At 41.8% G+C, this 27693-nt stretch overlaps 1 protein-coding gene across 1 annotated transcript; it reads right to left on the bottom strand.

Annotated features, from left to right (window-relative positions):
* On the bottom strand, positions 1 to 27490 carry LOC126559322 (uncharacterized). Its single transcript, XM_050215458.1, has 4 exons — positions 27430 to 27490; positions 10877 to 11025; positions 738 to 818; positions 1 to 176 (listed from the first exon to the last, which is right to left on the bottom strand). Exons 1-4 carry the CDS (start codon positions 27488 to 27490, stop codon positions 9 to 11), a joined length of 459 nt encoding a protein of 152 aa, XP_050071415.1. The 3' UTR covers positions 1 to 8.
* Positions 27491 to 27693: the final 203 nt, after the last annotated feature.

Here is a 27693-nt window from a genome sequence, read left to right as displayed (position 1 = left end):
CAGCAAAGCTATGACGGTACCAGCAGCAACCTTTGCGTAACGCTTTGCACTAACGCTAGCAGCAGTAGACTTGCAGCGGCCACTCGGCTCACCGGCAGCCAGCACCAGTCGCCGGACCGTGATAGCTGGTTGGCCCCGTTTCCGGCCAAAATCTCGGCCCGCTTCCGTAGTCGAGCCTGCGAGGGATGAGAACGAAAAGAAGGGTGGCAAAAAACATATCAATGCAGAGTAGTAGTTTGGAAAGTAAAAGCTCTCTCCGGGATGGAGGATAAGCGGTGGATAGCAAGGGTACTTGGAGGGCAAGTTTGAAAATTAGTTTGAGGCGCGAAAGGTAAAAAGCCACTCGGTGTAAATCGGTGCTATTGAATTATTGCACAGAGTGGTCCTTTCGGTTCGGTGATTTTGGAAGGAAAGAAAACACGATAAATTATGGACGCAATTTTAGAGAAGCTGTGACAGGGGTGGTCCCGAGCTGAGCGTCGTGTATGCCAACGGGAGTTGGTTTTGCCTGTGAATTGTGTAACTGGAAAACCTATTTTCTGTGCAAAGCTCTACAGGAACGGGTTGCAGCAGCTTCACAAGCTCGCGGCTCATACTGAGAATTGAGTTTCAATTAATCATGGCCGACGTTTTTCCAGCGATTTTACGCAACGGTAAGCCAGCGATTGATTGGTTACTAATGAAATACCTGCCGACTGGTTACAGTGTTGTAAAAGCTTTCTTTTTGTTGTACATACCTGATACATTTCATCCTCACCGGGTGGATCTAGACATTCAAATTCACAGCATCGTTCGCCTACGCGAAACTTTTTACAGAACTACATCAGAAAAGGGAAAAACAAAGTGAAAGAGAGAGAGAGAGAGAGAGAGAGAGAGAGAGAGAGAAAGGGAAAGAAAGAGATAAAAAAGAGGATATTATTAAACATGATAATATACATAAATTGGGCTGAATTTGTTGTTCAAAAAATGAAACAAAAATGATTTGCTTGTATTTTCATTTTGCCTCGCTGAACCCGCTAGTAATGTTCATTGAATAAACGTTGACATGATTAAATTATTTGCAGACTTTTGTTTCGTCTTTTCTGTCGTACCCGGCACATTTTTCAGTTCAGGAAACCATGAAACCAAATCAAATACATAACCGTTCCTACGCAGGTGGAACGTTTGATTGAATTTGTAAGCGAAATTCTTAGGAACCAAATTAATAAACCTATAAATTGTTCTCCGTTCTTTGCCGATTGTGGACGGTCGCCGCCGAAGAGCGTAGGTAGATTCCACTTTTATTTCCTGCTTACCAGTTCCGGCGAAAGATTTAATAACAATCGTACGGGCAAGGCATAGGCCAAAAGACGGAGAGAAAGAGCGACAAGGCTGAACTAGTAAGTAGAATTTCCGCAGCCTGACAGCCATTGCACGCTGTATTCATCTTGTCTTGCTCTATTCCACGGTTTAGATTTGTGGGACCACTGTTAGTTTAAGTGGCCAGCTTAAATGCCAACCAATCGGTCAGAGTACGTGAGTCAATTGAATTTTGTGTAAAGGTCGTCCCATCACCGCTTGCGCTTTACTGCAATCGCTTCCAGTTCGCAGGGCAAAAGACAACCCGAGGCAACATAATTGCTGGCGCACTGGTGTAGAAGAGTGTTTGTTTAAGCTGTTTTTTCTGTGCTAGGTTTGAGTGAAATGAATTTTATTACGGGTACTGCGCTACATCCCCGCTTAACACGGTGGAATCGGTGCACAGGGATAGGGAAATTGCATTTGCATGTTGTTCGATTGGTTGGTTATTAGATGAAGGGCAAATCATGCATCGAGCGAGATGAGACGCTCGGAAGGAGGGCAAATTGGAGGAAAATCAGCACCCTTAGTGCGATAAGTGGTGTTGATGAATCTTGCTGTAGGAAGTTGTGAATTTAAATTCATTGTACGTAGCATTCGACGGTGCAAGCAAGTAGAACCGGTGGGTTGAACATGGAATACAAATCGTGTTTGGTTTTAGATGATTGATTGATTTTGTTATTATGTTTATGAGATATCTGAGGACTCATATTACTTTACTTCGATGCTGCATGAATATTCCGGACTGTTGTATGTATTTGTAAATGTAAAAATCATCTGACATACAAGTTCTTCCTAACGACATAAAGTCCTTGTGAGATAAATTCACCTATAGCAGACGCAGACGCTCACAAAACGCGGGCATACCAAATTTGTACCTGAAAAAGATTTTACGCATAAAATTTAAGGGGCCAGACTGTCCTACCGCTGCTCTACATCGTGTACTCAACTCCTCAAAGGCGCAAAAAAGTTCAAAGTGCTTAGGAATGCTGGTGCATTAATTGATCGGTTGATGGACTCAGTCACGAATAGGCATTGCCGTGAATAAGTCATCGTCTTGCAGCCAGCGACTAGAGCCCTAGTAACAGACGTTGGGTGGCATAATATCTTCCATGGGAGGAGTCCCTTTCCATGATCTCCTTTATTCTTTAGTTGAATAATTTCTATACCTTTACTCCAGTTTTGAGCCAAACGATACTCGCATTTTCTGAAAAATATTTTATTAGATCGCCAGCATATCCAGTGGTCTAGTTGCGGCGGCCTTCACACGGCAGGACCGGTTTTCAAATCTCATCCGGACCGTTTCCCCCTGCGAGGTTTGACTATGCTGCAACGTGGTATCAATAAGTCTCGTAACCCTTAAGACCGGACAGCTGGATCGAGAAAAGGACATTACAACCAAGGTATTCTACTTAATATTTATGGACCATAGTTTTCGATAACACCAATAGCTAATTAAGTTAAAAGCTTGTTGAAAATGAGCACTGCGCTTGGAAAACTCCAGAGCTATTGTAGAATGTACTGTGATATACATTTTTACCACAGCTTGCATGAGCTAAGTATCATATTAACTGACGTTTGTCCAGATTATATCTATTTTCACATTGGAATATTTTCTTATTACATTTAAGAGTCCCAAATAAGCACATGATCTCCACAAGTTCCTCCAACTAAACAGCATATGATGGAGATTGCACCGAAAGCAATCATCCGGAGGCGACCTTTATTAAAGACTAATCAAACCACTTCAATCGGACGTACTGGAATGACTTGTTTTTCGTAAAATCTGCTTCTTACCGCAGCAACATTACTACATAACTAATACTAATTCGTTCAATAGAATCAGTGGCACGATTGCTGCAGGCCAAAGCCAATGATCCGTGCACGAGCGAATGAAGACTTCGATACGTCAGCGTGTCTATTTTTATCCGGCAACAATCTTGTTAGAGGTAATTGCCAATTCATTTGAGCCGTGAATCTATCCGACGACTCCTTTAGGGGCATGAGTATGTATACCGCAAGCCGACAACGTGTATGGTTTTGCTGCACCAGCACGTGAAAGGATATGATGCTTTGGCGTTTTCCTTTCGTTCCGTTCCTGTATCCGGTTTTCCGCTAAGAGAAATGAGATCACCGGTGAGTGGTTCGAATCTGAACCTTTCTCCTAATAACAGTTGATTGTGAGCTAATGAAAGCAAGTTCATTAGAGAGTTTTCTTTTCGATATTATTGCAGCAATGGGCAAAGCAATAGTGATCAACCATATTCATACATTACCATCTCTGCGAAAGAGAGATGCTTTGTACGCTAGACGTGCAGTGAGTCGGGTGTAGTGAGATTCCATTGAATGGAATTTATTACCAATGGCAAAAAATCAACAAAAAATCCTGACGTGCAGTGCAATGAAAAGAAACACTTTTATAATGTATCTTCATTAATTAGTAATTCCAACTGTGCATGTTTGCGCATTGATGTGCTATGTGGATTTATGACTCCAACATAATTAGTATTGATATGTATAACAGCAAGCAGGATTAACAGCTTTTTCAAGCATAGCAAATAAAGAACAGTTTTTTACAGCCAGCGCACGTGTTATAGACTATCTTGCATAGTCTTTTATTATTCACGACAGCTTGAAGATCTCTTCTTGTGCCGTTACTGTGACGATGGATGAAAATGTTTCAGATTGTTCGATATTGCAGAGGAACGCAAAAAAGGGGATGAAAAGAGAAAGCGTCTCATAATGCCGTCCTTTGCCATCAAAATGGCTGACATAGTTTCACAAAGCTATCCAGTGCAGGGTGGTCTATTGATATAAATAATTCTCATCCTTCGAGGGCGAGAAAAATCCAAACATAGAGTACGCTTTTCGTAACAAACTTTGATTTTACCACATTTTATGAAACACGCCCAAAAAGTTTAATCGAACATTGGGCGAATAAATTTAAGTAGGGTGTAAATCCACCGGGAGTATGAAACTACTTTGAAAGGCTAGTTTAAACATCCGATGGGGTTTTTTCCCTTTCGTTTGCAAATGAAACAGCGGAACCCGTTAGGTCGGTGCAGTACTGTCGGCTAGCGCACGGTATGCTTAATTGCTGTTAAATTGCATTATTTCCCAAACTAACAGCTACTGCCGGGTGGATGGTTGATGAACTGGTTCGTAATGGCATGGCAGTTAAACGATGGCAACAGGTAGGGTGCGGGTGGCGATGAAGCCTTAAAATTTCCATTCGGTAGAGTTACTTGCATTTCAGCTATCGTCCACGATCATTATCACCGTCTGTCGGGATTCGTTCTGCATCAGATCCGCTGGGTACGTAAGTAGATTCATTTGGTTGGTTGATTTCAGTGGTGGAAGTATACGTTAATTAATGGTATAGATATTTTGCGCGCGGCGTAAATTGTGTGGGGAATCTCCGGATGCGCTGGTGCAGGGTTGATCGAATAATGAGCATGGTTTGGATTAATACGTCGCTTATTGTGTTGATGCATATGGTCGACGATGTGCAGCAACTTTGGCAATAACGACAAACACTTTTTGTTTGTATGCTAGCTTTCACTACATAAAAAAATTAGATTTTACATTGAGCTCTTCTAAAAAAATCTTAGCTATTGTGCCATCATTATCCTTATTATTCTGGGAAGAATATTTTCAGATTCCCAGTACAATATTTGGACAGAAGGCATTTTAAGGTACAGATTTCAGAATGATTTACTTCGGCTCTAATGTTCCTTTACAGTAATGATAAAAGACTTCAGTTGCCTTGACCTTTTTACTTCGTTTAGTTAACACTGACGATTGTAAATGCAGTTTTTTTTGTTATTGTGTGAGGTGTTATTGCAGTGCAGCCTAAAAAGTTATACAAATTATTATAAATATGAAACGCGTTATTTATGAAAACCAACAACAATAAGATCGTATGAAAGTCTGGTTTACCTTTTATGTATGAAAAAAAAAAGCCTTACGATGAGGGAAATTACATTCAGCCTTTTTTCATTCAATCGTGGATGAATTTCAATAGCAGTATTTTTCGCTGTATGACGCTACAGATGCTGATGAGTTCAGGCCTTACAAAAATATTCACTTTTCCGCACAGCAGCCACTCGAATATTAAGGGATTCGTTATAATGGCCTCGGTTTTTGGGAACTCACATGGTAGTGATAATGTTTGTGATCGATACCGCACGTTTCATATGTTTGATGACCGTTCGACGTACGTGTGCTTCAAGGACTTGTTTTAAAAAATATTTCGTTCCCTATGAATTAAAATAATCTGTTACTATTTAATTACTTCGATTTTGAATAGCTTTGTAAAATTATGTAGAAAACGTCTGTACTATAGTGTAAAGTATCTACTTTTTTATAGCTCTTTGAACAAATGAAAAAATCAGTGGTAGGAAAATGAATAAAAGTCCGCAATTTTTTTTCCCTATCTTCATAATGAGGAATGGTTAACATGTACCAGGCGTCTCCATTTAGATTTTTTACTTCGTTAGATGTGAATTTTACAATTTGATTTCTCTCGAATTTCTCAAAACTATTGGAATAAAATAGTAAAAGTGTATTTTGTAGCTAATATTGACTATCTTATTATTCATCTGGAACATTTTCTTGTTAAAACATGCAATCCACAGGAAATGATCAGGATGTACTAGGCGTCTCCATTTATTAATGATAATCCACTAGTCTGTAAGTGATATGATTAGAATGATATCTTTTACATGAAATATAATGTAATAATTTTCAGAAACTGCTTAAAAAACATTCGATTCATCGTGTTTGGGCTGAAGAAAGGTTAATCTGCTTTTGATGCAGTTTTTTCCCGTTTCGCGATGATTATACAGCACGATACCTTTAAGGAAGTGTTTGGTTAGTCGATTGAAGAGGTAAATCCTTGAAGTACTGTAGGCGTCTGGTACGATTGAGCAATGGGGTGATGGAATGGTTTGCACGGAGGCGACTAAACTATACATCAGCGTTAGAGATCCATTCAAACACACACAAACACACATACGTGTGGTTGCCGTACAGCAGCGGTTGTTTTACACGCCAGGTTGACATTTATCCCGGCATGTATACCTGCAGCATTAAGCCCCGTGATCTACACGATACCGTAACGAAACCACTCGCTGGGGGCTTTAGCTAGCGTTACCACACAAAAGCCGCACGTAGCATGCAATGTACGCGATAAATCTGGATGCTTGTGTAGGATGAGTAGGATGGTGATGGGATGTGCGTGTTCCTCGTTTGTGCCGGTATGCCCATTCGTTACACTAGTAGGTCATGTGAAGGCTGGTGGGTTAGCTCGATGAATGCTTTGATCGTCCATTCTCTTTCATATTGCTTGATGGCAGGCTTACGAGTAGTGTTCCGGTACGGTTCAATGAGCACAGTATGCAATTTCAGGTAGTGCAAATGCAAACCAAAATAAGCTTGCCAGGCACGTTTAGAGCGTAGTTTGAAGAACGTGTGCAATAACTATATATAATCAGTTGTGTTTAGGGTTTTGATCAAGCGTTAACATTGGGTTTGTACGTTTCGTTTAAGTGATATCGTTTATCTATTGAAAGAACTAAGCTTTTATGCCAAACTAAAATATTTGTATTATTTGTAACCCATATTTTCATTAACACATTACAACACTCATATTTTCGTACAGTAGGATCAGTATTTCATATTCACTGAATTATATTACGTCAGCGCAGTTGAAGCACTGCAATTCGTGGAGGCGTTAAAGAGTTTTGAGTACTTTATTAAAACATAGTGAACATTCAGTGTGACATAGTGAACAGTGAACATGTTTGATAATGCTTTTAGGATATCGCTTATCGGTGGTTGCGATATCTGCTGACGGCCCAGCAATGAAAAAGCAAACATCTAGGCCGTAGAGGTGCCTCTGAAGGCAGCATTTTTGAGAGGTTCATTCCCGGTCACGAGTTTCTTTGAATCCCGCAGGAGTTATGCATGATCCCGCAAGGCAGAGCATCTCACCACAGGTTTCGCAGCGTCCCTGATTTCACGGGTTACCGGCAGATCGTGCGTTCATTTGCATGATGTCTAGACTTATGTCAAACCGTTACGCGATGAATGCCCATCTTCAACGTATGAACAGGATCGGCTCCAAGGTTTGTAGCTGTAGTAACGTATACCACGGCATTGATCACATCCTTTGGTCATTCGATTCGTCAAGACCGGATCGTTAAGTAGCTGTTCGAGCATCAGGAAGGCTTAGAAAAACATGTGGATTCTGTTTGACTACATCTTTCCCTGCTCGAAAATAGTATACATTATCGTTTGTTCAGTGGCCCCTATTTTTTAAAAAATGCTTTTGTATGTTTACAGATTTGATACTCTCCTATCGTTTTTATGGCCCAAATGTGACAAGGTTCGGCAAAAGAAATCTGAAGCCGTTGCTGGCGGCCTTGCTGTTGACGGAATGTTTGTGTTCTATGTTACACTAGCCTTACAAAGTTGTTGTGGTTTTTGAATTCATGCGTTTTAACAACGATAGATCGCTGACACAACGAATTAAGCTAGGCAGACGTGAAGTTGTGATTGGCGGCCTTACTTTAGGCGGAATACGTGAGTTAGATGTTACTGTATGTTAACAAAGTTGAAGTGACTTTCAGACTCAAGCCACCAGCCAGAATGTCAGAATACTGGAATCAGAATGCAGTATCAGACACAAAGAGGGTTATGTTGGGCGCCAGTGCCAAGTACCGACGGTACCAAGCTCGAAAAACTTATCTGAACGGAAGAAAATAGATCCACTTTCCAAAAGACCCCCTCATTATGTTCTGGAGCCCTCCAAGGGTTCAATATTCCTATGGCCGGTCAGCTTTTTTTTTTTAATAGATCCGAGCTTTGCAGGAGCCCTGTGAAAGCGTGGCACATCAAGCATCTGCTCAGTTGATGCTCTGATCCGCCCCTGCTCATCTAACCGGCACATTCCTGTATCCTTTGTTTCAAAACCATTGAAACAAACAAAACATTTTAAATATTTAAATAAAAAACAAACTGTACACAGCTTGAAAAACGCTACTAGTCTTTTGAGATCGGCGTGCTTGTGCAGTTCATAAAGTAAGTTTGATGCTTAGCAAAAAAAAACCCCAAAACTACAGCCAAGAGTGCCTGGAAACACTTCATTACAGTGCCTCAAGAGAAACAGCGAGCAAACACACCAAACAACACATGGTGAGCAGTAGTTTTTCATAGCACTCAAGTATGCAAATAATTTCAAACAACAGCTGCGCCAGTAACCGTTGAGAATGGACCGTTCGCTCGACGACTAACACGCTAAGCTTTTGACACATCAAAAGATCCTTCCTTAGGGTGAGTGCAAGCTGTTTGTGGCAAGTTGGAAGCTGCGAACGTTAAGTGTTTGCTTAAGTTTCATTAAGAACAAAAAGAAAGAACAGAAGCTTGTTCGTGACATTTCAGGATGGTTGAGGGATTCGCTTTTTTTTAAAGTTTGCTAGTGTTCTTTTACAATTTGCTAGTGTGCGTTTTGTTATGATAGACAGAACGAGATATGTGTGGATGATATCTTTTATGTGCTAATATTTGTTTTACAGTTCTTTTTGACGCGTTTTTCCAATCTATAGCTATTTTCCACGTTATAAATAATTTAAATCTAAACTTTGTACTATGTGAAAAATCAAAAACGCTATGAAACAAGCCATCGACTTTCGTATTTATTATGCAAACCTACTCGTTGAAACCTCTCCTATGAAGCTTATTTTATCTACTTAAAGCTTATTGCAAGTTTCACCGCAACATCTTCAAACAACACTTCATCTTCAAGGGGAAAAAATATCTTAATTAGCGCAAAACGAAAATGATTAAGAGCACCACCAGCTAGATAGTGCTCAGCAACAAACAAATAGGAAACAACATTTAATTATCGTGTAAGCGTGCAGCTTTCCGCACACAGTCCATCGAGCTGAAGGTATTTTCGCGCGTAATTGTGGTTAGTGGCAGTGGCAAAGCCGGCACTGTTCCCAATGCTGCGAAGGCGCACGTTCGCATTTATGATTCGTTCACTGTCGATTGTCACTGTCTGCTATCAAAGTGTTCATTGTGATGTCTTGCGCTACGAATCGAGCACCTTCACGTTTTTACCTTTACGACAGAACAGTGTACGGATCCGGGAAAAGTTTTTCCTTTCCACGTGATTTAATGAACTCGTTGCTGGGAGGCCGGTTGGCACCGGTTGGAGAAGCGGCGGCAAACATCCGGAGACGCAGCTGAGGCTGTAGTTTATGAGCATGCTAATTGGAGAATCTAATTAAAAAGTTTGTACGGTTTTTGAAAATTCTGGCCGGTTTCGGAACATTGTTCGGTTGGTTTGAAAGCCGATGCTTGCGGTACAACGAAGGCATGTCAAACGATTTCGGGGCTTGAGGGCATTGGGGTAGAAGTAACGGTTGAATTAATTCGGTCCCCGATATCCTGTGCGGTGGAAGGGTTACTACCAGGACAGGACGTAGAATGATTTTTGATTGCTGCTTAATATAGAACTTGGGCTAGATAAATTTGAAAGGCATATCTGCCGTGTAAACAAATTTTCCGAAAGAGTAAACCGAATGGTTGTGCTAACAACTCCATTGAAATCTCTTAGTGCGATAACTCGAATTTTAGTTTAAAATGGTCCATTATACTACTCGTTTTTTTTAATTTATTCCAATCGCAGCATTATATCACATCAATTTTGTGTTGAAAACATCGTTCAACAACAATCGATGAATGTGTTTTTTAATCGATAGATCGTCACTGCCTCATCACAATGTATGACAGTGATTTCAATTGGTACCAGTGGTACCACCTCATCAGCAAACAGAACAGATTCCAACGACAACGACTGTTAAACATGTTTGCATAATTTTCCCGCTGACATGTGCTTCCTGTGGAGCAATAAAATCAACGCTTCCACTGTGTAATCGAATCATGTGGATGCTTTATTTTTTGTACAATTTGTTCAGAGCAGCAAAATTATTGTCGGGCGATTTTAGCATCCGTTGGGCGGTAATCATTAATTACACTCCCGTTTTTGCATGGGTAGCGTCATCAAATGGAAGACATTTTTTATATTGAACCAAGTACAAAGCACTCTCATAGGATGTGTTGTGTTGTGAAAATCAATGAGAGATCCTTGCAAACATTTTGTTAAATTTTATTATTAATTTCCCGTTCGTTACAAGCGATTCCGATCGATGGTTACCGGTGTAAAGATGCTTCGAGCAACGCTCTGCATTGTAACATCGCTTTTTGATGTTGTAGCCATAGAGTGTAAATGTTTGTATTGGGTTGGGAGTGATTGTTTGTTTTAAAATTTATTGCATCGTTGTTTGGGTAGCGATACCTGAGTACACTGAGAAAACTATTGTTACAGCTTTTATTATAGTGAAAAAAAAAAACTTGATTCAATTGATTCAATGAACAGCACTAAAAAAGGAGGTTTATTGTTGTGTCATGTGGAAAATGAAACATATTTCGTTTTTATCATTTGGTCACTGTTCGATCTGCAAACACTTACATAAGGAGGATCACAGTATATTGCTTTGCACCATAGCGGCTCAGAGTGGTAGCAGACGCACAAACTGCACACGCCCGGTCCAGGTACGTAAAGTAGACCGTGTGCGACCGAGTTTCCCTGGAAGTCGACACAATCCTCTTCTAGGCTAGCTGTAAAGAGAGAAGAAACAGATTGAACACGGTAAGTATGCAACACGAATGGAACGTCACACTGAAGCGGCAAACGATGTTTTTTTTTACTAGCGATTTGCTTTGATTCTAAACTTTCCGCAAAGTACCAACGATGGTCGCTAATCGATTATGCTTTGACTGAATATCCATATCAAACACTTGAGCGTACGATACGTACGATCGTACATTTCAAATAGTTGCGCTAAACTTCCTCGGTTCAATGGAAAATTTGCTTTTGAAAGTTCGTTTGAGTAGACGACTTACTTTTGCTGAGAGAATTTGCTCGCTGTATGAGCATAAGTGAAGGGGAAAAAAAAGATGAAAGAAAGCGGGAAGCGAGCACATAACTTTCATCTCAATCATGTTGTTATTGATGACTTTGTACCATGCTATTTGTAAAGTAAAATATTCATATGTTACGGAGAAATGCAGCTGCATGGTTGGCAGTTAGGAAGTGTCGCTTTGGCACAATCCAACCGGGACTGTTAGATATGCAATCGAAATGCAAAAGTGAACTGAAAATAATATAATTATGTTGTAACATTATCTTTATTGCAATCGAAACAACGTTTCAAGGGTTAATTATAGTGTTGGAGGCATGAATCATCGGAGGCATTGCTCCGAGTGGTTGTTGTTAGACAGGCTAAATGTGCAAGTATAGAATTATCCACCACCATCCGTTCATTGTACATATATAGAGGACATACAGATGCCTTTGTTTCATCCGAAAACATGGTCTGCGCTTCCATTACTCCTGATTAACTGTGGCAGCTAAAGGGCAGAAAGTTCGTGCCATTGAAATTTGTTGTACTATTCCTTCTCCTGGCCTGGCAAACTAACGAGCGTCTTAGGCGCAAGATGACAAACATTAGACGAATCGAGAAACAGCTTCCCCTGTACTGCAATGGCATGTCCTAACAGTGCTCAAGCCTGCTTCAAGTGGGACTTTAACTCATAAAGCAAATTACAAGGGACAGGATTAAGAGAAAGGCTAGGAAAGCGAGATGAATAAGTGGTGGGTTACGACTTCCACACCGGTACCAAATTTGTCTTGTTAGAACTACGAACGTACAGTAAGACTTCCGCGGGGAAAGTTGTGCATAATCTTGTACACTCGCTAGTACTAGATGGAATGGCAAGCTAACGGGCGCAGCTATCTACCGCAAAGCAGAAAGTACCGGGATGAACGATTGCCGGCTTAACGCTCCTGCAGCGAGTATTCAGATTTGAAGAATACTTGAATGTGAATGAGTTCGGTAGCAACGGGTAGGGTTTCGCTTGGTTTCTTCCACCTGTAGGTTCCACCTTGCGCCGTTTTGTTTAGTGCATCGAGCTGTGTAGCCTTGAAGCCCGTAGCTGTAAAGTGTGTGGCAGTGTACTGGGAATAGGTGTGCAAAGGTCAAGATAATCAGGCGTACAGAGTTCGTATGTATGCAGGAATTGTGTAGACAAGCAATTGAAGAAATTGGCTAAACAAATGCTACGCTTCAGTGTTGTGCTTAATGAGCCGTGGCGATTAAATTGGATTGTATTGTTTACTATCACAAACATTGTTCTATGTGTTTAACAACAGAGCTTTGGCATGCTTTAACGCACACAGTTCAAACGGGTTAAATGTTTATTCCACCTTTCGGTCTTCTGTACTCAAAATCGATAAAATCTGATAAACTTCAAAAACAGGTTCAGAAAACAGCTTTTCAATACATAGTTTTAGTTCAATATCTATTCATATATATTAAATATTGAAGCTTAAAGCTAGCTTAGCAACTCATTTCCTTCGAAGTAGGAAATTATGGGGAAGGTCTGATGGTAGAGGCGATAGCCGTGCCGATCTGCACACGGCAGGAATGGGATTCTAATCCCATCTGGACTGTTCCTCCGTAAAGAGGACTGCCTATTCAAGTACTTGGCATCAACAAGTTTGAAGACCAGCCTGACCTAGTAGACTGTTGAGCCAAGAAGAAGTAGGCAGTATGTAATATATCACTAACCATATGTTTCTAATGTTCTCTAATGAATTTTTTGTTGGCAACACTTCAACCAATTAAGTTGGATTCAGATTTTTTTTTGAATTTTAATTATTTGGCCATATGTTTCTAGCACATGGGGTATTGCATTACCTATCCATAACGTTACGCCAGGCCTAAAAACAGTTCAAAATGAACGCAGCTGTCGCACACACACTATCGATCACATAAAATGCTACCCTATACATATATACATAATTAAATTGTTTTCTATCATGTATCATCGGGACGGGTAATGATGGAACTGGTTGAAATTTTATTGGAACTTTATTTGCACCATAATTGGGCACCGGAAAACACGAGCGCTGGAACGTTGCTGTTTGCCGTTTGCCTTCTGGCAAACGGATACGGCGTGTTTAAAGCTCAACGAATTATAATCGATTTAAAATGTTGTCTATTTTTAGACATGGTTGTAGTGCCAGTGCATTATCGTGTCATGTGCTCAACTCCGTTGACGTACGTATCGGTCGCCAGTATGGTGGTGCTGTACCATAACTTGGGCACTTGGCAACTTGGGTAACCCATTGATTATTGTAGTTGCACAGCACGTGAACCAAGGCGCTGAAAACGTGTAAGGTTGAAGATTTCCCTGCAGCAACACCCTTCGGTGACACGAGCCGGAATAAGTTGATTGAGTTTGGTGGGTGCATGGGTGCGTGTATGTGTTGAGGTTTCAGTCGAAGAATTTAATTACGATCGTACCTCGTGGTACAGAAGTACGTGAAACGGAAGCTGAACTCGAAATGCGAAACATTTTCCGCAGGCCATGAAATGGCACGGTTCAGCACCAGGACCAAACGTTTCTGACCGAAGGAAGCCGATGTGTTACTATTTACCTCCCTGATTCTCGTTGCCCCCCGTTGGAAATCGTGTGCGGTGCAATTATGTTTTCTCGTCGAGTGGTGTGCTCGTTTGTCTTGGCAAATGGTAAGCTGTGTGAGCAATAGGAAGCTGGGACGCTTGTCGGGTGTCATCAAGCGATAGAATTACATTAGCTGGGATCGACCTGGCTAGTTGGGTGATGGTAGTGCAGGAGTTGGATATGGTACAAAACAACAACACTCAGGTGAACCTCAGCGTGTAGTTGGAAATGGAACCTTTGCTGCTATTTTTGACTAGGATAAAGTCGGGAAAGGGTAACTACTAACGCCAGGCGAGTTTTAATTCGTTCAATTTTTCCGAGAATATTTAGCACACAAACGTTCCTCTCAAATGACTTACTTGACATTATTTGATGGGAACTAATTGTTTAGTCCGAAATAACTTTGCTGTTATCAAGTATGCTTTTATATTTAAAAACAAATTTAAATATCTTTCTATCTTTTCTAGGCTTAGTGACCTGCTAGGTCATGTCAGTCATCTATCTAATGGCTTAATAGCATTGCTGAAAAAACATAGTAATAAAGTCCTCTTCATGGGGGAACGGTCCGAACGGGATAATAATCCTCATCCTACCTTATGGAGAAACGGTCCTGCCCCAAATAATTATATATATTTCATCGAATTAAAAAATGTGTTATGGACACTGACTATGCTGTGCGCGTAAATCTAAAACAGTCTAGGCAGGAAAACTACCCGTAACATAGACATTCAAAAAGAAGCAATACAAAAGTTGGCGTTTAAGCAATTTAATTGTCTCTGAATTTACATACATAAGTTATGATTAAATCAATAAACGTTCACTTCAACTGCTAAACGTCATCGCCGCAATTGTTGCCATAAGCGAAACATTTGACGGATGTTTCTTGGAAGATAAGTTGTCAGTTGTCAGCATAATCCTTGCGGTCGATAGAGAATTGATTGTCAATTGTGGTGACCAGCGCCAAAGTATTCTGTCCTTTACTGATTGTAGGCTAGGAAATCGTTTGATTGATTGAACAATTCTCGGAATCTCTTCGATTGATCAGTGCGGTGTAATTTCAAACGGCTGGGCAGATGAAAAAAAAAGAGCTGGTTTCGATCGTTAGCAGTCTTGCTATGGGTAGCAATTTGAAAATATTTGCCTACTCGCAATCAGCTACAGTACGTTGGTCAGTAAGATAAAAAATCGACCAAAAAAAAAAAAAAAAAAACCGGCAGTACGAAGATTGTCTCGAGCATCCGTCCTGCGCTCGTGTCACACGCTTCTCCTGCAGTCGACACTCTCCAACAACAACAAGTCCAGCAAATCTCGCTCTTCGTTCATCTCTAAAGCTAGCTGTATCGCTCCCGACCCATGAGTACCCCATGGGAGAGTGAGGTTATGCAAAAGCTGAGCGTAGCCGTATGAAACTACTAACGAACAGTGTGAGTGAACTAGTAGTGAGCGCTCTCCGGAAAGCTCAGCAAAACCAGCAAAAGCTGTCTGTCAGCTTGGACACGTTGCCGGAAGTACGGCATTATGACGTCAACATTGACACACATCCTGTCGTCGCGCAGCTGCTGCTCCCTGCCAGTTGTGAGTAGCGAAAAATGTGTACTGATGTCGCCCGAAGCTTGCAACTCCGTCAACTGGATGCAATCTTGTCTACGCTCTCGGTCCACACGAACGTTTGGCGCGGAATGGAATTTGCAAGGATGGACGGAATGGTGGTGTTGATTCGACGCGCAATCGAAATGCAACCGCCTATTCGCCTTTCGAAAAGTTCGTCTTTCACAGCACGGCAAAGGTCAAGTGAAAACGACGCTCGTAGTGTGTCGGTTGGGTAAACCGGGCAAGACGTGGCACAAAGAGACGGTTCGTTGGATACTAAAATTCCACGATGCGACAGATCGTCGTACCTCGGAAGGAAGTGGCAGAAAATCGAACAGATTTGTGTAGCATTTTGTTGTGTTACTGCTCTCGCTTCGGTTGCATTGGGTAGGAAAATGGCGATGGATTGGTGTCACATTGGAGTTGGATAGTATTTACTGAGGAATGGAAGGAAAAGTTTAAATTGCAGCGGATTGACATCATCCGGAGGAGATGCATGGTTGAAGAAAGTAATCTTTGATAATGTTTCCCTCTGATGGTGGAATCGATGAGAAAATTGTTTCTTGATTGATCGCAAAGTTTTTTTTGTATAAATATAATTTTGCGAGGTAGGATGCATTACAAGCTTTGCATATTTTCTCGTAATGTTGACGTAGTACGAGATATGAGGAGACTATGAAGGCATAATATAATGACAGTTTTTCCGTAGATTGAAACGTTAAATTGAACAATTGTTTCACAATCAATAAGCTATTTTAGGAGTATAACTACACGGTTCATTGTTTGCTACAAAGAGTGAAACGTTCAATGGAGGCGCCTGGTGGTTCATTGTTTAAGGGTGTGGATTGCGAACAAAGCCCGTTTAGGCATCGGTGAACAATACCTTCATCAACCGTAAGCTCGGCCGCTACCGTTTACAATCGTGTGGAATGGAAATAGCAAAACCCGGCTGTTGGGAAAAATAAAATGCACAACTCGCCGGCACGTCACCGGCATCCTTTAGCGTTCACGACGCAAAACGTCCGGACAAGACGTACGGGTGGACAAACAAGAAACATAAAGTAGGATGCTTCTTTAACTTCTGCAACGCGACAAACCAAGCTGTTCGCCCTTCGAGGCAAGTGGTTACGGTGTGAATGTAGGCATGTAGGCAGGTCCGTGTTTACGGCCGCTTGCTTGATGCCACTACTGAGTAGCAGCAGCAGCGCAAAGTTGTGGAGCAAGGATGGGAAGCTCGTGAGCAGCACCATCTCCAGTAGCCATAAGGCATGGCGGAAATTAAAAATTAGAAGAGAAGAAAATAATGTTCGCAATCTGCCCCACTCGGGTACAGCTGATACCTGTGTTGGAAGCTCTATTTGTGGATAGGAAATTACAAATACAGTTTAACCTAGATAGCCGAACGCGCAGTGTAGCTTGTGTTATGCTTTTTGGATTGGATATTGCACCTCGTATGTTTCATTGAACTAGGGAATTATGAACTTATTATTAACAGGACTATCGATGACGTTAACAAACCCTTTTGGAATGTTTAAAAAAGGCCAGATTTAATTTATATTTGCATGTATTTTTGTATAAACGCCATAACATTGCATTTTAAAGCTGAACATATCGCCATTTTAATGCACGAAGGAAATAAGCTAGCAGCTTAGCTCATGCATGTATTAGTTTTAGTACTTTGTGCTGTAGATTTAAACTATTTTTAGCACAGTATGCACTAAATATTTGAGGCGTTTCGAGAAGCTTCGAATGGCGGCGAACGAAAGCCCAGCGCAAGTTGCGGTGCCAGCTGCTACCTTCGCCTGCCTAACTTTCCTTCGCGTTTGAAGTGTTGTTGGAACTTGTGGTAAATAATTTAGCTGAAACCAACCCAAAAGATGCTGCGCTCGTTGTGACAAGGTTAGCTTCGTTTCGCAGCTATGCCCTCTTGAACACACACATGACGAGCTAACTGCTACATGCAGGTTTTCTCAGCAGTGAGCAAGAATTTCCCCGAAGGGACGGCACAAAGAATGTGTCGTCACTTTACAATCTTTACCGGTACGGTTACACTCCACCGACATGGGACGCACCCGGTCAAGGTGATGAGGTGTGTCGTTTCATTCCTTATTAAACACGCTACCGTTGGCGGGACGCGTTGCGGACGGTTGAGCGATTTTCGAGCTTCTCGCGTTTGGTGGACGCATTTGTTTAATGTTAAATGGTTCGTGCGCGTTCCAGCAGATACGGGTTCGGAGATACCGTGGTAAGCCTTCGGGACAGTTTATGAGCTAGTTTCTCACGTGAAGTGATCTTTTATGGTGCCTTTTTTCCGTGCGTTTTTGCGTGCCGCGTCGTTGAGTATCCCCGTAAAACTAAGCGTCAAAATAATCGTCCCGTTAGTGTATTGGATGCAGGTGTGTACGTTCCTTGCGTTTGATTACCGTACGTTTAAGATGGGCAAAACTACTGTTAACCCATCGACCGCTTTAGAACTGCTAGTGAAGAGTACTTCTTCATCCTTATTCACACTTTCTTAGCTTATCGTTGCTATCCACCGAAACCGTAACTGAAGCTGGACCGCAATTGAAGTGCGTTATTCCCGTTTTATGTAGTTTCACGTTTTACGGACAGAGTTTTCATTTGCTAATGCGCTCGCTTCACTTCTGCCGTGGTGGCTGTGCTGTGCGCCTGTTTGCGAATCATTTAAACCATTCACCCAAAACCTTGGAAATTCTCAGGCAAATCTTATCCCTGACTTCTAGCACCGTGCTTTTGGTAAGGTAATGGGTTCGAAAGAAAAGAGAGAACGAAAAAAAAAAGTCAAGTTCTTTTCCATCTGATAGCGAACTTCATGGTTACGGGTCACTGGCAGGACAAACATTTTCAGTGATTGTTTGGGGACGGTTTGAATGGGGAGTTTTTCTTACGAAAAAGGTTCCTTTTTTATTTTATTTGGTCTTAACAGGTAACAAACTCTCGTTATAAAGCAGTGGTAGTGCCGAAGAAGAATTCGATGGTGAAACAGGGACATAAATTTAAATTCTGCGGGAGGGTTTTTGGGGTAGATTTTGGCCATGTTACGATTGATCTGATTCTCGAAATGCATTGGTACGATTGAACGATTCCATGAAGTGTCATGGTTTTGGAGCCACTATTAAGAAATCGGTAGTGGTGTAAAATGTGATAGGATTCACTGTGTTGCCTTTGACGCCAAAAGGATTGTTTTCTTTTGTACCCGACTGCGTAATCGGCGTTTTCCTAACGAGGGCAGTTTGTTCAAGAGCGGATACGTCTTTTTGTATTGTATTGTATTGTTGTCTACTATTGGTTTCACAATATCGTATTTTCCTTATAGAACCGAGGGGAAAAAGGGAGAGGGGACAGGTACGGATGGGAAACACTTATGAGGAAGCTGGAAAACGGAGGCGAGAGCAGGAAGAAGACAAAGAAAGGCTGAAATCGAACAGTGTAAAATTATTTTTAAAACAATGGATCCCCCAACGAATGGGGGCACAAGTACATGCAATCCGATTAAGGACAGGAGAGGAGAAACATCACAATTATAAAGGAGCAGGGAAGCAATGAAAGACGATCGAGGATGAGATAGGCGTGTCTCTAGAGTTTCTAAACCTAGTTGGTGAAGTAAGGCGGTAGAGTATCATATGGTATTTGAAAGAATTTGCAAACTGCAAACCGGGTAAATGTCTTTTGGGCGCGTTCGAGTCGAGCAATATCGAAAGTTTTGTAGGGATACACTTGTGTTGAGTGAGTGCTACATATTAGTGATGGGAACTCGAAGCTGAATCGGGCTCTAGGATTTGATTTCTTACCAAAACGATCGGAATTCGATACCTATTCGTATCCTGGATCGAATCCTAGATCTAAACCACCGATCGTGTTCCGGATCGGATTTCGGCAAAGTCCCGGCTTCAGATAGGATTTCGGAAGACCCATCCGTAACTGGATATGGATCGATAGGAATAAATCCAGCAATTGAGCATATTTTCTCAACACTACTACAGGTGATATTTTTAAGAATATTATTATTTATTAATGCCCTGAATCAAGTATGAAACATGCAAAATAACAGTTTTTTCACCTCAAACTGGCTTCCTTGCATCGGAAAATATGTATAAGAAGCAAAGGACACTTAAAATAAAAGTCTAGTCTACTGTGCTGACGTTACAGTAAAAAGAGCAAAAAAAAAAACATCTTCAAGATCGAATCCTATGTTTTTGCTTTAATGTTCATCATGCTCGTTAATGCGATGGTGCATATTGTCTGTAAGATGGTGAAATGTGAATAATTTAGCTTGATTTCACCATTATTAAATTAATTACCATCCCATCCGACATGCGAATGTAAAACGACATGCAAAGGCGTGTACAATTTAAAAGCAGGAAGCCATTTTTCAATTGCTCGAATTCCTATCTGGGCGAGCTGCAGAAGCCGACTGACGGGCTTCTTAATGTACACGCAAGCGGCGTACATTGTTGGTGCCAGTTTTAAAACACTTCTGGCACAACCTTAACCGCAAGCATTTATGAGACAGCTCAGAAACCCAAACGCTTCCGCAAGGCTTCTACGGCAGCAAGCAGCCTGTCTGAGTCGTTTCCGCACTCGAATGGTATTTGCTGCCACATTCATTGCTGACGCGACACATCGCGAAGCGGTGCTAAATATTACGATCCAGTCCCTGGGAAGGGCAATAAGTGTGCCGCACCATTTAGCTGTAGCATAACGCCTGCCCGACCGGTTATTATCGTTAGCATTTTTCGCCGAAATGTATGCAAATTAGATAGCAAGCGTTATAATCGTCTATGGAAAAGCACCGGAATGCCTAATGGAAAATGGGGTGCCCACGTCAGGGCAAATGGGGGTAGCACTAAGGGAAGCCGTCGGTTGCAGTTAGAATTTTCGTAGCGGCTGCCTTTTTCGATCTAGATACAAAAGTGTCTAGTGTGAGTGTCACTGCTCGCATTCGTGGGTCGCTGATGTGAGCGAGCGTGTAAACTATGTTGAAATGAAGCGAATTGGAACGGCAACCGTGGTACGGTGTTTTGCTAGTTGCCACAGTAGATTGCTTTTATTTTAGGGCTGCGGTTAGCTTCCCCGGCCGTTAGCTGCTTTTGGAGGTGACTTTGAACTGACATACGGTGAGACAAAGAGATTAAGAAGACTATTTTATAAGAAGCTTTCATGCAAGGCTGACAATACAGTGAATAGACAAATGTGAATGAAGTGAAGCAATGTGGTAAAGTAAACTGCATTATAAAACACTGTAAATCATAATGGAAACGCATTTATTCTAGAAGAAGCTTTAGAAACCTTACATTGATGGAAAGCACAAATTGAATAACACAGGCTTGAAAGCTTTTAGCATTAAAAGAATTACATCTTCGATACTCGCATCGGTTTGTGGTACAGAAACGTATGTTTAGCATTATTTGGTGAAGAAATTCGGCTAACACGCATTTAAGGCACTCAAAGTAGCAGAACTGATTCGACAAAAGGATGAAATGTATTCCTGCAAGAAAGCTAACGTTAAAGAAATAACTATCGTCAAGGGCTTTCAGTCGCTTCCGTTCAACAATGCACATAGCGGGAAGCATTCGTTCGAGATAAGTTTATGCGAGGGATAGAATGAAAACATAAAACTCACAAAACGGTGAATTGAACCATTCTCTAGGGATGTGGTACGTGCGCTAGAGCCGTGCGCTTTGGGTTTTTTTGCTTTTGTTTATTAAGTCGAACATGTGTCGATGATTGCGGGTTTGTTGTGTGGGATGATATATTCCTTACGAGTTCTTCATTGATTCCGATCGATGCAAGTGTTGCTGATGACTATGATTTATTTGAGGGGTGTAAGACAAGAACCCAGTGTGTGCTTGCCTGATGGAAGCTGTAGTACGCTGGAGACCACAATGTAGTGTGCACGTTTCACTGCACTACAGCACCAAAAAAAGCTGGGATGTGAGTAATGTGAGCTTTCAGCGGCCCCGTATTCAAAGTCACGTAGACCAAGTCAAGCGTCAAACAGGGAGGTAGTTTGTTTTTTTGTACCGCTGATGTATTATCGATCGCGAATACCAAATATCCTCCATTTCGGTTAGCCGGAAAATCGATTTCACCATAGAATTTCGTCTGATGGTTTGTAAGTACAGTGCGGTATGGTTTTGTGGAGTAAACCATACCTAGAGGATTATGTTTTGCGCCATATCGGAAGCACCGGTACACATGAAAGGTAATTTGCTGCATTTGGAACTGTGAGGTAAAATGCTAGGAAGCGGCTGGTACACGGAAAAGCAAGGCAGCATAAGTAAACCTTTACATCATAATAATGAGTTGAAGTGGAATGAATTTCAACACAAGCTTATCTCAGCATAGCTAACACAGCATCACGGTGCAGCGCGAACCACGAGAGAAACGGAATAGTGAGCATGATGTATGAGAAAACCGGCTTGCTGCTGCTGGTGGTATCGATTGTATTAGCCCCTGGGGGATTGAACGTAACGATCCGGCAAACGTACATACACAGGGTTGAAAGCTTGTGGGAAGAGTTTATGATGGCATATTCTTAACCAGATCGATCATGGTATTGAGGTGAGTACAAACCTGTTTGTTCGTTGTACTGTCAATAAGATCGTTCATCAATCCAAACCATGCGAAAGGCACTCCACGTTTGATGATTTAATGAATGCTGCTGACTAGCGATTTGATTGGTTTTAAGTGCACGTTTAATTTTGTATTACTGCACTGTTGTGTGAAATTATGAGACACACATTTTTCTGAAGGGCCTGTGTATAGGTTGCATTATTGAAGGTTATAATTGATTTATTGCCTTTCTTACTCGAAAGTGATACAATTTTTTAAAAACTAATCACACTCTCTGAAAACAAATTTAAACAAGCAGATCGTTAAGAGATGTTATAATTTGGAATGGGTTGGGTTAAATTCCAAATTTCATTTCATAAACTGTGTGTTAATTTCTCAATTCGTATTGTCGTCAAATCCTTACAAGCGCCATCGTATTGATTCATTTGACGTTGAAATGAGCTTTTGAGTTCCGTCCAAAATGTGCGACTAATCTGGAAATAGAAAAGGTGTTGAACACTCACAAATCCACGAGATTCGCTTAAGGGTCGAGACACTCGCGTGGCTAAAGTTGGTGGTAATCGGCCCCCCAACATTTTCCATCCATTTCCATTACCTTAAATTGGCTTGAAGCCAAACGTCCTCCGTACGTTGAAAGCAATGGGGAGAGAGACTGTAGAAGGCTAGCCGTGCTAATTTGGATTACAAATCAAATTTACCGTTCCATTTCTACCCTTAGATGTGTGCGTCTGAATGTATGGAAAACTTTCCGTTCAACGGAGCTGTTCGGATTCCGATGAAGAAGTGACGAAAGAAGGCGGGTCTGATGATTCATGCACAGTAAGTGAATTATTTGGGCTTTGCTGCGCACATTAGCTGCGGCCATCCCTCTTGCCCAGATAGAAGAGTTGTTGCGTCTAGGCATCAGATATACTGCCAACCGATTAAATCCTGCAGACTTTATGTTAAAAGGTCCATGTGGTGTCACCCTTGATTAGCCGCACGAGATTTATGGGGAAAGTCTACTTTGAATGGAAAGGCTGCTAATTTTATCAAAGGGTGTTATTCATTTGTGTATCAAACATCAAATAGGCCACGTGTCAAGTTGCTTAAAAACCAATGATGAGCTTGTTTAGTCGTTCCTAAACTAAGAGCAAACAGTAGTTTGAACTACCAACGACTTAACGGTCAGTTCTGCTCATATTTAAAAGTATAAATTATATTATTATGTACACACGTTAATTTCATCTATTTCTAACGCAGCTAATTTATTTTATGGCAGCAACTTAATATCGACTTACTGCTGTACCCGAAGAATAAAGAGACTTTGCGTTATTTTTCTTAAATGGTTCATTTTATTAGGCCAAAACGAAGGTTTCGAAGTAATCTCTTTCCGATGCAATGCATCTCTTCCACTTCTTCTTCCACTCCTCGAAGCAGGCGGAAATCGCGGATGCTGGGATGTCCTTTAGTTTCGCCGTCGTTGCGGCATCAATCTCCTCGATATTGTCAAAACGGTGTCCCCGAAATGGCCGTTTTACCTTGTTGAACAGCCAGAAGTCGGCTGGTGCCAAATATGGCGAATACGGCGGTTGCTGAACAATATGGTTGCCAGTTGTTGCGAAAAACTCCCGCAAAATTATGGCCGTATGGGAGGGCGCGTTATCGTGGTGCTAAAACCAGCTGTTGTTTGGTTCACAAATTCGGCCGCTTTTTCCCGTTTTTTTCTGCCGGTCTTTCTGTGGTAGGATAGAAGTTGAAATCCCATCCAAGCCGTTCCCCCGTGGTGAGGACTTTTGTTCTCTCGTTTATTTGTAAGCTTTGAGTGTCTGAGACTATACTCGGCTCTTTGTGCAAAAAGTAGTTAATACTAATACAAAACTATAGCGGTTGTGGCTTATCTACTATTGGAACTATTGCGTGCTGAGGACTGACTAACCATCTACGAGCTATCTGCAAATTTAGTAAGCCATTCGATGACCGGGGTGACCTAAAAGGTCGTAATGCCAAGAAGAAGAAGTGGGTTGTATATTGTAACGAAATATATTAGCCTATTATAGCAAAACAAAAAGGTATACTAACTGGCAATTCTTCACGAATAAAAAAAAATATAGCAAACAAAAAAAAACACTTTCTAACGATCACTATTGCAAGAGCTATGATTGGGTAGCCTTCACAAATCTTAACTAGCCTCAAAAAAGCACTGGCGAGCAAAAACTGAATTGAACAACAAACCGTACGGAAATGGTTCCTCAATTTGCCACAGAAACCCACACCCCTCCGTTTGAGACCTCCCACCAGACACTGCGTACCTTAGCATTTAAAACAATCCACAGCGAGTGCTTCCAGTGCCGCCAGGACCACTAAGCACCGGTCCTAACAACGCGCTACCCGGAAGGAAACAATGTTTCGAGCAGAGCAGAGGAAAAAAAAAGCGCATAACGCCACTTGGACGGTGGCTGTCAACAATGTTTATTGCCTGCTTGAAAAGTGTCCTTGTGCTCAGCCGGAAGACAAACCCCGGCAATCGGGATTGCAGCTGGAAGTGTGGCGGTTACACCTCGAACGCTTCTTTCCACAAAGAGCGCTTGTAATAGCTTTCCTTACGGCTACCATGGCAAAGGCAAAGGCCACACCACACAGCGTAGCGAGCAGTTATTATACGTTTCGGAACTCTTTCTTTCTTCCCTTTTGCGCTTAAGGGTTTAAGGGGAGATTTTTTTTATTCTTGGAATGTCCTTCCACTGCTGTGAATAGAAGTACATGTGTTTGAGTGTATGTGGATGTGCAGAAGAAAAACGAGCATCCTAGCTGTGCGTGGTAAAACGTCAGTCTTGACTTCACTTTGCGTCGATTACTTCACTAGTGGCTGTTATTTCCTTATCCACGCTTATGCTTTCTCCTGCAAACACACACACACACACAAACACAAAAGCTCTCTGCACAGTGGGGAGGCTATGATCTCGGTCATGTGAAGTGGTGCTCGCTTCGAGCCTTTGTAAAACTAGCGAGGCCGTGTTTGAGTTAGCTTGCCCACTGCATATGTGTGCGGGAAGGAGTGAGACATTTCAAGTGGTGCCAGAGTTGAAAAGAAGGCGCTCAAGAAAGCGCTACTGGCAAGTGTTACTGGGGTAAGGATCGCTTTTGAAAACCTACCCGGTAGTAGCCATAAACTAATAAAAGAACCAAAAATCTTTTAAATGTGAATGCAGGAGGGAAGCCAGAGTGTGGCATGGAAAATTGCTGACATGTGCCGTATGATTACAAAAACATTGACATAGCTTATTGCATCCGACGACGACGAGTGTCATTGCAGCAAAGGCTCTTTCGGCTAGTGCTAGGCCAGCGGCACTAAAAGGCAAGAAGGTTAAGTGTTTATGGTGGGGAAAAATTGAAGCGAACTGAACTTCCTTAGTTTGCTGGCGAGGCAGTGACAAGTGCTTAGGTGCATTCTCGCTTGGGTAAATTAAACGTATGCAAGTGGAGTGTATAATTAGTTCTTGCTTCGCTCTGTCTGGAACTAGCAGGCTTTTTATTGTGCAAGGTTAATCTCGACCGCGCGCGGTATTGAGTATCGGGAACAAAAATTTCCTTTCCAGCTATTGCTGCTGCTGCTCAAAGCCGGTATTAGTGAGTGTAATGCATTGCAATCGGAATGATTTAGTTAGAGAACGGGTAAATCTCATCCATCAATCATTTTAATCGGTTTCAATCGTGAACATGTGATTAAAGCAGGTGATTAAATTCGTTAATTGCTGCAAGCTGTTGCAAGCAATGAGCTCATTTCTATAGAAAAATGATCATTTCTACAGAAATGTAAGCATAGAAATAATGAACTGCAATTAAGAGTACATCTGTTTCATTTAGTTCCAAATGTAGTTTAATGAGTAAGGAAAACTGTTAACAGAAGTGATGAGAATTGCGTTTTAAACCTATTAGAATCGTTGATCCCTAAGCGCCTATCGGACGGGCAAATAGAATGCTTCATTTGTTTCCTAAACATGCGAATTTTCTGCACTGTGTTGAGCTTCGAATGGTATAGAGAGCCCTGTCTGCATCCTGTAACAGGAGGAAGCTCTCACCATGATCAGGAGCATCAACACAGGCCTATAGCAACATACCTTCTCCTCGAATGATTCGTTTTGGGCTTTAGCTTGGGCTTTAGCTCCACTAACACACACTTTTCATTGTCTGTTAAAGTAGGTTCAAAGGTTTTCGGGAAGGTAAGTTCCATTCCTTAAAAAAACTAGTTCCGTTTCTTTCCAAGAAAAAGGAAACCTTCCCATCACTAGTAAGTAGCATTAGCTAGCAGGTAAAAATCAAATGGCCACGATGATCCACCATGAAGTTCATGAAAGTAAATTGTTTGTGATGTTAATAGTTGGTTAGCCGCAGAGTTACTAGCAGCAAACATTTGCGGAACAGTATTAGAAGTTAACTCCTGCTGACGAGGACGGAAGTTGTGGCCTTCCCAAAAGCGAAACATATGACTTGTGTGAAGAGTCAACCACAAGTTGGCAAAGGATCACCACACACACACACACACACATACAAACACACTTGCACACGACTTATGCAGTGTGGCATTATTTTTTTACTGTCAAAATACTTCAACCTCATCCAAGCTGACCCATTACCGGCCGTACTGCACGACTGGGATCGGAATCGGTGGAAATTAAACATCGTCCAGTAGGGTTGTGTGTTCGTGTGGTTCTCAGAGAGGATTGGTGAAAAGTTTGCAGCTTTTCTCCAAGTTCCGAGGCCAATGTCGTGCGTCGAGGAAAGTTTGTCGTGCACGTTAACGGTTACTCCCTACTAAGTATGAAATACTTTCGATAGCCAGAAAACAGGGCTCCCCCAGCTGAGCAGGAAAAGCCTTATACCAAAAAAAACCCCACTCGTTTGGACAGGAGAGCAGTCACGAGCCGCCGAGTCGACAACTTTTGACATTTGACTGGCCTAGCAAGTAAAGCACCGCTAAGCCGTGCGATCGTGTGAGAGGCTGTGGAGGAAGTTATTTTAATCTGTATCGCTTTGATTCAACATGGAGTATAATGTCGGGTGTCGGTTGTTGTTTGGTTTTTTTTTTGCTTCCAACTCATTTAAACCAAAAGGTATAAAAGTGCTACATAAGTGTCTTCGTCATTTAGCCCGTGATGAAGTTGTTTGATTGTTTATATTTAGTTGGTTGTAAAAAAATTGCTTCCCTTGCTGAAAGGTCTCTGGTATAGGGCATATGCACTTGAATATCTCAGTGAACCGTGTCATTCCGAGGCTAGCGGTAAGAGTACTTAAACAACGATAAAAGGATCAACCGGCAGTACTTACCTACGTAGCCCATGAGCAGGCTGAGCAAGGGCACAGCGAGCAGATGCAGCTTGCTATTCATTGTGTACTACACAAACACACACACACACACACTTTTCGCGTTGATTCGTGAGCTGGAGCTTACTTTTTTGTAACGGCGATTTGGTGCCGATTTTAACCCGTGCGCTCAATTTGCCCAGTACGGCAGGTAAAACACTTCGGCTAGCGCCAGCTACGTTGGATCAATGAAAATTCCCGGGATGCCAAATTCGTCGTAGTTTGGCG

This window comes from Anopheles maculipalpis, chromosome 2RL (assembly GCF_943734695.1).
Source record: "Anopheles maculipalpis chromosome 2RL, idAnoMacuDA_375_x, whole genome shotgun sequence".
In the NCBI taxonomy this organism is placed as follows: Eukaryota; Metazoa; Arthropoda; class Insecta; order Diptera; family Culicidae; genus Anopheles; species Anopheles maculipalpis.
This window is presented reverse-complemented; position numbering and strand designations above follow the sequence as displayed.